The 13,235-nt window shown below is 47.0% G+C and overlaps 1 protein-coding gene across 1 annotated transcript in view; it reads left to right on the top strand.

Annotated features, from left to right (window-relative positions):
* The window catches only part of PAPPA (pregnancy-associated plasma protein A, pappalysin 1), a gene marked incomplete at its 5' end in the record, with an annotated part of 150,569 nt that overhangs the window by 74,856 nt on the left and 62,478 nt on the right, over window positions 1–13,235 (top strand). Inside the window, one exon of the mRNA XM_010086512.1 lies at window positions 5,232–5,428. Within this exon, the coding sequence (XP_010084814.1) occupies window positions 5,232–5,428 (197 nt within the window). The remainder of the gene's footprint in view (window positions 1–5,231; window positions 5,429–13,235) is intronic.

Here is a 13,235-nt window from a genome sequence, read left to right as displayed (position 1 = left end):
GGGATTTTCTAGCCACGCTTTGAAGAGGTGACCATTACCTGCTCATCCAGACCCGGTCTGGCCAGCACTTCCCAGGTGCTGTCTCCATCCTCTGCTTTGCCTTTTGCATCCTTTCATTTCTGACCGCAGAGGAGGGGTTTGTATTTCCATACAGAAGGCTGCCTTTTGCAACTGTGCTTGGACAGGATAAGAAGCGAGGAGAAATGGAGTTTGCATCCTTTTCTGGTGCAACACTCAAGAGCCTCGAGATGGTTCTGGATCTTGAATCCCAACTGCAATAGTAAGCGGTCCAGGTCTTGCCAATCTGTTTCCCCAACAAATCTCCCTTCTCCAGGTTGACAGCTGCCACGGAGCATTCAGGGATTCCCAGATGTCATGGAAATCTTTGCTGAGCTAGACACTGCCTTTTCCCAAAGCAAGGGCAAGAGAGGGACTTTGGTTTGGCCGCAACGTTTTTGTGCCTTCAGAAAGAACTTTGTCATGGACAAGGAGCTCGGGCTGCCTGAAAGAATACGTGTTCCACAAGTTCAGCTCAGGATCCTTCAGCGTCTGTTGTCAGTCCCCCAGAGACACTGTCTCCTCCTGGCAGGTGCTGTGCCTGCAGACTTTCTACTGTTCTAGATTTAAGCTGGATTTCCAGACAACTGCTTTTTTATTTTTGATGTCATTTTTCCTTGAGGACAAATCAGATTTCCTTCATGTTCCCTTCCTCCATATCTGCTTCAAATCAGATTCAGCTCAGAAGTGAGATATCCATGGTGCTGATGAACATAGTCCATGATGAAGGCCATGTGTGACCAACACATCCCTATGACCTTCACCAGGTCTTGGAGCCTGTAGACCTCTGTGGAGACAAAAATTAGCTCATATTACCAAAGCCCTGGATGCATTTCATGTCACAGTAGTTGAGAAGAGAATGGAAAAGGCATTTTGCCCCATTATGGAAATAAAGATGTTAGCTACTGCTTCCTAGAAATATACCACTCCTGACATTGCCCTCCCCGGCTTCGATCCTGTAGGACTGTACAGATTTAACTGAACTGTGTTCACACCACTCCGGGAAGGGAAGAAGCCTTTTAGTTTTTATTTTGTGATAGCATTCATAGGAAGAAACAATCTGGTCATTCTTCACTTTGCTCATGAAATGTAAAGCCCAACCTACCAAGCATCCGAGGCCACAGTAAGAGTCAGGAGTCAGAGCTGGTGCTCAGTTCCTGAGGAAGGAAGAGCCTCTGCTTTTGGGCAGCCCGCTCAGTGATGCATCACATTTGGCTGTTGTGGGTTGATCAGTCCCCTCACCACTGTCTAGAAGGATTTTAAAATGTCCCCCTTTTTGCCGTTACTCAGAAGTAGGAAGCTTGTGGGCATGAAAAGGTCCTCCCATCTTCTTGAGAAGCTTAACATGACCCAGCAATGTGCGCTGGCATCCCGGAACGCCAACCGTGTCCTGGGGGCATCCCCAGCAGTGTGACCAGCAGGTTGAGGGAGGGGATTCTCTGCTCTGTTCTGGTGAGACCCCCCCATCCCCCTGCAGTGCTGCATCCAGCTCTGGGGCCACCAACATAAGAAGGACATGGAGCCGTTGGAGTGGGTCCAGAGGAGGCCACGAAGACGGTCACAGGCTGGAGCACCTCCCGTACGAGGACAGGCTGAGAGAGTTGGGGGTGGGCAGCCTGGAGAAGAGAAGGCTCCAGGGAGATCTTCCAGCACCTTCCAGTGCTGAAAGGGGGCTACAGGAGAGATGGGGAAGGAGTCTTCATCAGGGGGTGGAGGGACAGGATGAGGGGGAACGGTTTTAAGATGAAAGAGGGGAGATTGAGATGAGATGTGAGGAAGAAATGTTTTCTTGTGCGGGGGGTGAGGCAGTGGCCCAGGTTGCCCAGAGAAGCTGTGGATGCCTCATCCCTGGAGGGGTTCAAGGCCAGGCTGGATGAGGCTTTGGGCAACCTGGGCTAGTGGGAGGTGTCCCTGTCCATGGCAGGGGGGTGGAACTCAATGATCTTTAAGGTCCCTTCCAACCCAAACCGTTCTCTGATTCTCCCCAACACTCCCCTCCAGACATGGCATTGCATGCTTCAGGATGGTGTGTCAGTAGTAGGACTTACAGGTCCTCCTTAATAGAAAATTAGGGTTGCAAAGCCACTTTCCCCCATTTTTTTTCAAAGCACAAAAAAGCAATTGAGTGCATAATCTCTCAGCCTTTGTGCGTGGTGTCATCCAGGCAGTGAACCCGCGCCAGGATGGAGGGCAGGGTGCCGCGACTCTCCAGGACTAGCACAGCACACGGGCTCATGACAGTGCAGTTCAGTAAGACTTTGTTAATCATTTAGGCAGTCTCCATTTAATTCAGACATCTCAGTCTCTCCATTCGGTTCCTCCCTCGGGTTTTGCAGGCTCCGAGCAGACAGATTTATTGGGGTCTTAAGCATAATCAGGAACAAATTAGCCTCTGTTAGGATCACACACTGGCCTGGATCACAGCTATTCAAAGGCTGCCTTCCCATCCATGTGAGTATGAATTAAGTCATCAGATTGGAGTAAGTCTTGAGTATTCTTTTATCCCAAACACATGATCTTATCAGAAGCCCATTACATTTATCATCGCATTAGGAGGGAACGTTTGGAGCCAGTGCAGGAGTATGTTGCTATGTAAATGTTGTGCTTGCTTCAGTGCCTGTCGTGAAAATAAGTCAGAGCTTCAGGAAGGCCAGGGAACCACTGTCTAAGCACATACACCTAAAATTAGGCTGTGAGTTTCTGGGTATGTGTTTGCATCAGTGGGGTGGCTGCATTGGGGATATGTAAAGGGAGCGTACGTGTGTTTGTGTGTCAGTGTTTCTGCACTGTGGATGTAGTAGCAGGATGTACTTGGGTGCTGGTGTTTCTCTGTAAGTGTATATCTGACTGTGCATCTGTTTGTAGGCTGAAGGTTGGGTCTTTTTAATACGATAGGTATTTCCTTTTATTTTTCCCTTTTGACAGAAGGAAGCCCCTGTGTATAGAATGACAAAGAAACTCTTTTCCCAAAAATATATATCGCCATATGTTTGGGATTTGTTTTTTGAGGATTTTTGATTGCTGACCACAGTCTGAATATTTCTCAGAGATTTCTGCTGAGGCTCTCGCTCAAACTGGGACATAGTGCTCAGAGGCGGGTGAGCCACTCAGCTTTATCCTACTGTTCTTGGGCATAGCAGAGACACGGCCTATGCTTTGGTACATCTCTGCAGAGAGAGGAGCAGACGAGAGGTGCAGAAGGATGAGGTGAGGGAACCAAGAGTGTGTCTCCATGGCCATCACAGTTATGTGCTCGCTCTGCCCCTTCCTTGAGCTGGCCAGACACAGAGCGTGTCTCTCCCAGGGATGAACTGTGCCAGCATTAATGAACCTGTTAAGGAACAAGGTGTCTTATAGGGATGTCCAGACTGGGGCTCTGGGGGCACAGATGAGCAGTTCAAGCACACGTTCCCAGCTGGGTCTGTAGCAGATGAGTGGCAGGGTCCTGCTGCCATCAGGGCTGTTGGGCAATCTAGCCGTGGGAGAAGGCAAAGGCAGGGGCCACTGGGGCCAGCACTGCCGGGTTGCCTTAGGGCCCATCTGCACACCCACCCCAGCCCCCTCCCACCGTGGAGTAATGGGGCACCCCAGGGAGCCATTGTCATCTTTGGTCCGTGAAGCACTCTCCCCAGCTCCTCCTCCCAGCTCTTCGAGGTGTGTGGTATATATTTGGTGGCTCCCAGCCATATGAAGATTTTAAGATGTGACACGTAGGGTTGAGAAGTTTGGCCACCCCGGGAATATTCGCTCAGACACGGGGCTGCACTCATACAGCTGAATGGCTTCCAGATTCACACTGGCTGCTTTCTGCCAGCTCAGAGTACTGGCCCAGCAAATACACAGTTCCCCACAGCTATCCACGTACACAAGTTGTCCACAGAGGTCGTGATGAAATGAAACTGTAATGACATCCTCCCCTGATAGATTTCTCTGTTCTTTCAAACTCACACTCTCCTAAGGACCTGGAATTTTGCACAGGAGATTGGGAGGAGGGGAGGGGAAAAGGAGTGAAAGTCATTAAATAATTGAATTGCAATAAACTGAATTTTTTTCTGGCTCATGATGGTATTTCACTGTGTAAACTAGGAGGAAAAATAAACAGGGGATTTAGTAGTTTGGAAGTAGCTCAAAATGGAGCAGCCGTTGGATTTTCTGACACCTAGCTTGAGATAGTCCAATGCTACCGAACAGGATTCTCCTTAGGGATCGCTTCCATCAGTCCAGCTAGAAGCTCTGGCTAATTTCCTACTGTTTTTTCAGCAGACTTATTTGCCAGACAAAAATACAACAGGCTGTCAGAACTGGATACCTCTGGGGACTGGCAATGATAATACAATACAAAATAGGATACCAACAGGTCAAAGGTTTCCATTTCACAGAGTACTCTAATGACTGAAAGTCATTATTGCTATGCAGCCTGTTTGAAAAGAGTAGATGGATCTCAGTTCAGTTTTTAATGGGCCAGTGTTACAGAAACAACCTCAAAAATTTGGCATCTTTGTTGGCAGTCTCATTAGAGAAGCCACAGAATAAATGGACAAGAATAATAAAGTCTCCTGCTGCTTTTGATCCTTTCAGGTCAAATCTGAGTCATGTTGGTTGAAGCCATGTGTGGATGTGGCAAGCTTACCCTCGCACTATGTATATTATATCTGCGCTGTGGATAAACAGATCTCTTTGGCCCTTGGTCACTCCGGCTGTGAACTTGGCAATTTTCACCACCCCTGAATTCTCAGTTGCTGCTGCTGTTGTCGTTGTTGTTTTGCAAATATCTTTTAAAAAACAAAAAGGGAAACATTGTAGACCAGACCCTCTGTTGGCGTTTTTCCATCCAAGTTGGTGGAATTATGCCAAGGCCCACATTGTCTCGCTGTGTATTTTCTGTCTCTGCTTTCTTCTGTCTCCATCCTTCTAAATGGAGATAGATGAAAATGAACAGAAAACCCCTTACATTAGGAAATACCTTGGGGGAATTGCCCAATACAAAAGTTGACTATTGTTACTTGGCTTTCTTAAAACCACCTTGCTATTGTCTAGGAGCGACCAATGCTTCCACTTCCCAGTGACCTGGTCCAGCAGATAATGACTACTGATGTTACCAGGTCCTAGCAACTAGATCGCAGATGTGTGTAGCCAGTCCTTTGTGATTTCTTTTCTTTGCTTTCTGCTGGCAGATGAACCCAGCAGGTGCTATTTCCACGATGGCGATGGAGTCTGTGAGGAATTTGAGCAAATGACCAGCATCAAAGACTGTGGTGTTTACACTCCCAAAGGCTTCCTCGATCAGTGGGCTTCCAACGTCTCTGTCTCACATCACAGTGACCAGCAGTGTCCGGGATGGGTGGTCATCGGTCAGCCAGCAGCAACCCAGGTAAGGAAAGCATATTCCCTTTCCTCTCCTGGAAAGCAAAATCCGGCGAGGAGTAATGTTCATGAGCGTAGCTAGATAGTCGGTGTTCATGTGTGATGTTGGCCCAGCTGTTAGCTCGCTGCTTCACCAAGAAAGTTTCTGACAGCAATTTCCCTCTTTCTGAGCCTAGTTAGTAGCAATAAGTTGAAATTCAGTTCCAATCATCCAACTAAAAGCTGGCTGGAGTTGCAGCCTGCTTGACTCAATGAGCTGTGTAGGAGTCGCCTCCACTAACTATCACCGCCTGACAGACTGGACAGGCTCTCTGCAGCTAGCACAGGGTACTGTCTCATGGCGATGGGTTCTGAAGGCTAATGCTAAATAATACAAAAGAGTCTTCTTTCTTTTTTTTAATAGTTTTGTGTTTTCTGTCTCCCGGTTTCATAAAAGCGCCCTATTGTTCTATTCTGAGAAAGGTCCCGTCCATTCCCAAAGCCATTCATTAGCATTAACCCCCTTCTTACACGTCTCCTTTGTAACATAAATAGCTCCAGCTACCATAACTTTACCTTCTGTCTCCCTGAGAGAATTAGATCCAAATGAGTTAAAAAAGACATTAGATAAATGCCTGGAAAACAGAGCTGTACGCAATGTAGATGCAACAGTCCAGATGCAACCCACTGACTCCGGAAAGCCCTCTTTGCTTATTGTTGGGTTTTTACAGCAGGGAAAGGATCATCACATAGAAGAGCTGCTTCGTATATCCCTCCTTCAGCATCCACCATTGTCCCTTGCTAGAGGTAAAACTGTGGATTAGGTGGACTTTTGGTTTGATGCAGCAAAGTTGTTCTTACAGTCTAATTATCTGGGAGGTGTCTTGAGTGGGCAGTGCCGAGAGGAACGCCGTGTCACAGATATGACGAGCAGACTTCTCCGTGAATAGTAAACGCTAAGTTTTTCCAGTTGGCTTGCAAGAGAAAACATCTTTATCCAAGAGACTTGGCCTTGTTCACATTGCACAAGTCTGTAACAAATTAATGACCAGGTCAGTTTTAAATGTACAAAGTGTGGTCAGCTGGCATAGTACCAAGACAGAACCCGAGCCCAGGATTGCCTTTTTGTCATGGTCTCATTTATTATTTCGCACTGTAAAAGGAACTTTCCCCTGGACCCCTACCAATGCCTTTGTAACTTCTTTCTCACTCAAGCTCCCTGGGCTGTAGTACAGTCCAAAGCCCACTGTCTCCAGTTCGGGTGCTGCTTTATGCCTGTCCCCAAGCACTCTGTCCCCGTGCAGCCGCTATGCAGAGCTGCCCTGATTTTCTCCTGATGCACGGGTGGAACCGCAGCCCCACCAGGCAGTAGGTAACATATGGTCCTGTGGTGGAAAAACCACCACCACATGCACACATAGCAGAAAGCCCTGCTGTGTAGCCGCAACTCCAGCGTGTTTGTTGTACCCAGATGAGATGAAGTTGTCACAGCCTTGTAAAAAAAAAAAAAAAAAAAAAAAAAAAAGGAAAAAAAAAGCTGTTGTATTTATAGGCAGAGCGCTAGCGTATCACACACTGGCAGAGTGAATGGGAACATGCCTCCTGTTATTGCCTGGCCCCTGGGGAGATAACAGTGTGCTGTTTACTTCCAGCAAAAGGAATTTTTGCTGTAGCTCAGCTGGTCCTATTACACGAGTTGGAGTGCATGGGGTTCATTGACCTTCTTAATCATATATGTTGAGAAAGTCTTTGTTTTCCCCAGGAACAAGGCAGCCTCCTCAGCTTGTGAGAACACCTGACTTGTCGCTCCGGAGAGGTTAGGTGGGGCAGCAGGTCATCAGTCTGTTAGCTAGTAGAGATGAAAATTAACCTAAGATCTCCTCTAATCACTGTATGTAGTGACCACTGGTGTGTAAACATCTTTGGCTTCATTATCTGCAGAAGCATTGAGCCTTCGGGGGGTTTTGTATTGATGAAAGGAGCACCTTTCCTCACCCGGGTATCTTTCAGAGTCAGTTGTGTGCTTGCTGGTGTTGTGCAAACTTTTCGTGTTGTTGTTGGGTAGTTTCCTGATTAATCAGAGTGGCATTTGTCTTGGCTTCTCATCAAGAATGCCATGAAAGATATGTTTGAGAGCGGTCCCCAGCAATATACAGAATACATAAGCTGCCTGTTTGTTAGCCATCCCTATTTCTCATAATTGCCCCAGCGATTTCAAGGATGCTTTCAAGCATTTTACGCATGTCCTTCATGATTTAAAATGTTTCTCATCCTTAGATACCTCAACGCCTATTTCTCTGCATGACTGTCATAGTTTTTGCCTGGGCTGTTTCCGAGGAGCCAGCATCCCCGGCTGGTTTGTTATTGTGAGATTCCTCTGCAATATCTGCCTGCGTGCACTTGTTTACTGCTGGAGGATTGTTTATGAGCACAAGCTGGAGCACACTTTATTGTTATTGTAGGGTTGCTTCTGCAGACTAAGCACCCCACACCTGGGTGCTCAGTTCAACTCAGACGTTGCCTTTTTCTGCAGAGTTGGTTGTTCCTTAAAAGTAGGGTGCCCACACTTACTTATTATTTTGGGATGGATCTTACGTGTTGCTTCCTTACTTGTTAGGCTGAGGCTGCTGAATGGCAACATACTAAGGGAGAAAAAAAAATCAGAGTATAAGATTTGTTTTGAACAAAATGCTTACAAAGAATGACAGGGTCTTGGTGAAGAGATACACAGTTGACGAATGGAAAGGTCAAACAGCCCCTCCCTTTAAACAATCGCTCTTTCTGCAGAAGCAAGACTGATAGACAAGCACTTCTGCTTTCCTGGCAGCCGCTCTTCAGTGCTGATTAAGAAATATTCTCAGTTCTGACAGCATCATATTTAGGGTCAAAGAGGACCAGTCAGCAACATTGCACCAGCACAGAAATGCGAGCCCTGATGCAGCGTATTTTTACAGTTTGATTTCTGATCCAGCACCCTTCGCGGATCTTGAAGCAGGTGCTGCTCAGTACCTGTTGGCGGCTGCAGGATGAATTTAGCAAGAAGCGCTTTGCACACTCTTGGGCTGCTCTTTTCCCTCCCGCTCTTGCAGTGAGTTTGGAACCAGCCTCTCCTTGCCATCCACTGCGTGAAATATTACCAGTGTTGATGGACTGGTTGTGTGGGGTTTTATACAGCACTGTTTATTTCTCGGGGCCTTTCTTGTGCTAAAGATTATTGATGCTAGCATTAAGTCATCAGCTGGTGTGTGCTGGCAAAGACTACCAAACGGCAGTACGCTGGGCAGAGTTACACCAGCTGGAGGACAGATCCAGTCGGCATAAACAGACAGACAAAGGGTTCTTCAGCTGCGTTTTTTTTCTGTATGGGAAGTCCCCAGGGCCTTATTTCCATGACCAGTTTGTACCCAGTAGGGTCACCCTCCTTCTGAGCAGCAGGAGGAGGTGGGACGTGGCTTCCTGACACCAAATTGAGCACACCTGGGCTTGACAGTGCCTGGGTTTAAAAGCCAACTGGTGCCCTACCCAGACAGTCCCTGTTTTACCATCACTGGTGAAGCTGTCAGTGAGGAGTGTCCAGTGGGCACACACAATGTGGATTAGGTGTCTCTCAAAGGCTGGCTGTCCTGGAGGGTTCAAGAAGTCAGGGTCTTGCACTGGCCTCAGTCGACTCAATCTCTGTGCTCTCATTGCACACCACAGTTTTCACTGGGTTGAGCGCTTTAACTTGTGTCTTAGTCTTTATTTCTAGAGTAGCTTGTACTGAGCGTGAAGGATTTGGATAGTTTGCTGAAGTGTCATTTCTATCCAGGTGTGCCTTTGGAAGAAGGCTCTGCCAGGCCTGTTTCGGGAGGGATGCTCCATGGCTCGGGGGGAGGAGCAGAGGCTGGGTGCAGACCTGCCGCAGGAGGCTGGAGATGCCATCTCTCCTCTTGCTGGTGGCACTCCTGCTTGTGGAGACCTTTTGTCTGCAGTTTCCCTTTGGAACTTTATAATTGAGAATTATAAGAAGGGACTAATGGATCTTTAGGTGTCTTATTGGTAACCTCGTTACTCCTGTCATGGCAATGTGTGCTCCGGACTTGGAAGCTGGTGTGTGCATTGGCCATTTAAAGGGACAGTCCTCCAGTAGCTGTGTTTTGCATTACATTTCCTCCCAGTTGTTCAGAAGTTGTTTAGACCAAGTAGCCATATATATAGAATTTTTTTTTCTTCCTGTGCCATTGTCTGAGCCTGATTTTTCCCCTGTACGGAGAAAGCCATGCAGCTCAGACACATTTAACCAGCCGGGGACTCCTTCCCAAGCCTGCTGGGCATGGACAGATCCTGGGATTCATTTTTGTTCCCAGACGGAAAAACACACCCTGTTCTCCTCTGGGTACCCCACAGGGGCTGCTATGGAGTAAGAAGTTGTGGAAGAGGATTCTTATTACATCTTTTTACCACAAACACAGGCCCCCTCCTGCCCCCATTACAGTTCCCACAGTTGCACTCATCCAGACTCACTGCAACAAACCTATTCTTCCACCAGCAGCAGAAAGATGTCTAGAATTGCAGTATGTCTGAAATTGCCCACAAAAGGAGGAGACAGGAACACAGAAATATTCTGAGTACTAGAAGAAATAACGTGATAGAGCAAGGGCTCCAAGAGTGGTAAGAAGATACCATAACAAAATTGAAAAGAAGGATGATGAAGTTCTCTGCCACACAGTTTTATTCTGTCTAATAAATATAACACTGAAGATGATTCCCCAAAGATCCAGTAAAGCCAACAAATGGAGTAATCTTGAACAGGAGTGGGAAGAGAGGAAACCTGCAACTTTTAATGGAGAAGCCATTCCTTTCCTTTGGTGTGATCTTGCTGAGAAGAGGGAGGGTGTCTGTCTGTCGGCTCTGCAAGTGGCCCTTTTTGAACTTCTCAATTCACAGCCAAGTCCTGTTGCTCTTCAGTGGTAAGAGTTTTGTTGTGGTTGGAGGGATAAAAAAAAAATCGCCATTTTTAATAAGATGATTTGCTTTGCAAATGTCTCTGTTATTTATAGCTGAGCTGGGCTTTGAACCACTAATCTCTGGAGGATGAGGGCAGAATCCCACTAAGAAAAAACCATTAATGGAGGAACCATGAGTGATCAGAGAGCAGTTCTGGAAAAAGATGAACTGGACACTGTGCACAGGCTGTCGCAAAGAGGAATGTAGGTTTGCTGTACTCGTCTGAGCTCATTTCCAGTACTGGCTGATCCACCAAAAGACTTCAACTTAGGTTACAGAGTCTCCAAGTCTAAAGTTAGTTCAAGGGGATCCAAAATTTTGTCTTTATTTCAGCCTTCCCCCAGATACTTCAGACCAGCCAATTTGATCTTGTGCCTGAAAGCTGAAGAGTTGCATCATGAGCCTGGCTCTGACCATCAGGCAAAGTCAGGCTGGAGTGCTCCTTCCTTGGCTGAAGTGATGATATTTTTAATGTTTTTCCAATGTACAGGGATTAATTAAGCCTTATCACAGCCACACTGCTTGGTTTCTGTTCCATTTAATAGAGGTGGAAACAGGAGAACAGAAAGGTAAATCTCCTGTTTGAGGATTAAACCTCAAAACCCTTCAGAGATGTATGTTGCAGGCACTGGGCATTACTAAGCCTGGACCTCTCCAGGACTAGGAGGTTCAGAATGTCTTGAAAGGTAAATGTTCATATCTTGGATAAAAAGAAAACTGTTCAGGGCTTGTTGAGTGTTGCTGTCTGGGAGCAGAGACCTGGAAAGGGTTTTGAATCCGCTGCATTTCAGCTCTGTAAGCCCCCTCACATCATCCCCTTTGTGAGTTAATCAGACTCCATCCTAGCACTGGTGAGCTGTTGATTCCCAGTACAAAATTACTGGAAAGCTGGCCCACCAACTCTGCTTTAGTGACTAGACACCTCGTTTCCCACCTGTCTTGCTGGGAAAGCTGGATTTTGCAACCTTTCTGCCAAAGGGACTCCACTGGCCTTTGTTCACATGTTTGTATTGCTGCTTTGCCTCGTCAGAGGAGGTGGTCCATGCAAAGGGTCCACACCGAGGTGAGGATGCTGCAAAGATGTGTGCTACCTTCTGTGCTGTGACTCCTGCTCAGGAATGATCTCAGTGTTCTGGGCAGGTCTTTGAAGCAAAATAAAATGAGAAATGGGATTTCTAGGTAGGCTGGCTTTAACAAACTCATTTGCAGAGAGATGGCTGAGAAGGAGCATTAGCCTTAATGTTGATCCAGAGCTGGCTGGAGAAAAGGGGACGCTGCCCATCACCTGGTTGCCTGCTCCCTTCTAGGACAGGCAGTGATTCCCTCCTTCTCACCCCTCCAGCTCTTTGCCTTTCAGTACACTTCTGCTCCTGGCAGTAGTAAGCCAGCAGACCCCATGGCTCTTGTCGTAGCCTCTGGCTGATTTGTGTAAGGGGAGGACAGAGAGAACACAATGAGATGTCAGAGGAGATTCCAAGAAATTTGGCCAAACACTCAAGGGATATTTCTTTTTCCTTTTTTTTCCCCCCCCCCCTTAGTTTTTAGAATAATTTTTCAAGAGCACATATGCAAGTCATCTAAGGGAAACAGAACAGTGAGTACCAGGGGCTGGTACACTGTGTTCCCTTTGTGTACTGTACAGAAAATAGATAAAAGAAACAAAGGATGATGCAGAGAGCAAAGCAGCCATCAGTACTCTCCGAAAGGTTCAATCTGACCTTTGCAGAGATGAAGGTCAAACCAAAACTCCTCAGGTGCCGGAAATTGGTCCCTTCTTCCTAGGACCAGGAGACATTTACCGCTAACGAAACAAGAGCAGAATTCCATGCCATTTATTGTTGCTAGGGGCGAGAAGAAAGGCAAGAAAGGAATATTGTCTTGGATAATAATAAGGATTATGTGCTTCTTTAGGAAGCAACGTACCATTTTATGGTCATATCTGCTGTACACCCAGCCACCCACCCAGATTCCACACAGGAATAGAAAACAGCTTGGACCCCCCCCGGCATCGGCAAGCTGGACCCCGCAATAGCGGTGGTGCTCGTTAGCATGCACTCTTCTGAAAGGAGACCCCCCTCCTCAGCCCTTGCCCCTCAACCTGCCAGTCTCTGTGTCTGCTGTTGCTGCTCACAAGCCTTGAGATGCAGAGCATGTCCAGCCGTAAGCGTGGGATAGCTCTCCTGCATCCCATCCGCGTTGTTTGTGTTGGGTCCCTCTCCATTCAGAGCAGATGGATTTTGCATAAATGCATCGACACGTCTGCTTTGTTCATGCATGAAGGGTTCTCGGCATTTCTCATCCCACCCCTGCCCTGGCCGACTTCTCCCTACCCCCCTGGCATGTAGCTTCACCAGCTTTTGCATTATTTCCCTTTGCAACAGCGAATAAACCTGCCTGAAGCTTTGCCAGTCGATCAAACGCGGTTAAAAATACCCAGTCGATTATTTTGGATAGAATTAAAACAAGGGATCGGAAGGAGAGGACGGAAAAGTGTGCAAGAGCGGAGCTGTAATGGCCTTTACTATGTAATTTGGTTTCATGTTCTGCACAAGAAAACATGTGAAATATGTAAACAGAGCTCTCCAGGATTGTAATGTAGCTACAAAGCCACAGATATACAGGCAGGCAGGGTGCTATTCTTCAGCAGAACGGAATGCCATCCCCAAAACCACACGACCATTTCTTTAAGCCTGAAAGTAAACTTTCTCATGCCAGGAGTGGAGAATTTATTTTTTCTTTTAAATGAAGGATTGTCTGCGCTACTTGTTCGGAGAACTGGAGCCATTTTAGCCCACATTGTCATAGAAGACCTCGTATTTTGAATGCCAATGAATTTTAGGGTGTTCATC

The sequence above is a fragment of the Pterocles gutturalis genome, unplaced genomic scaffold (assembly GCF_000699245.1).
Source record: "Pterocles gutturalis isolate BGI_N339 unplaced genomic scaffold, ASM69924v1 scaffold6356, whole genome shotgun sequence".
Classification (NCBI taxonomy): Eukaryota; Metazoa; Chordata; class Aves; order Pterocliformes; family Pteroclidae; genus Pterocles; species Pterocles gutturalis.
This window is presented reverse-complemented; position numbering and strand designations above follow the sequence as displayed.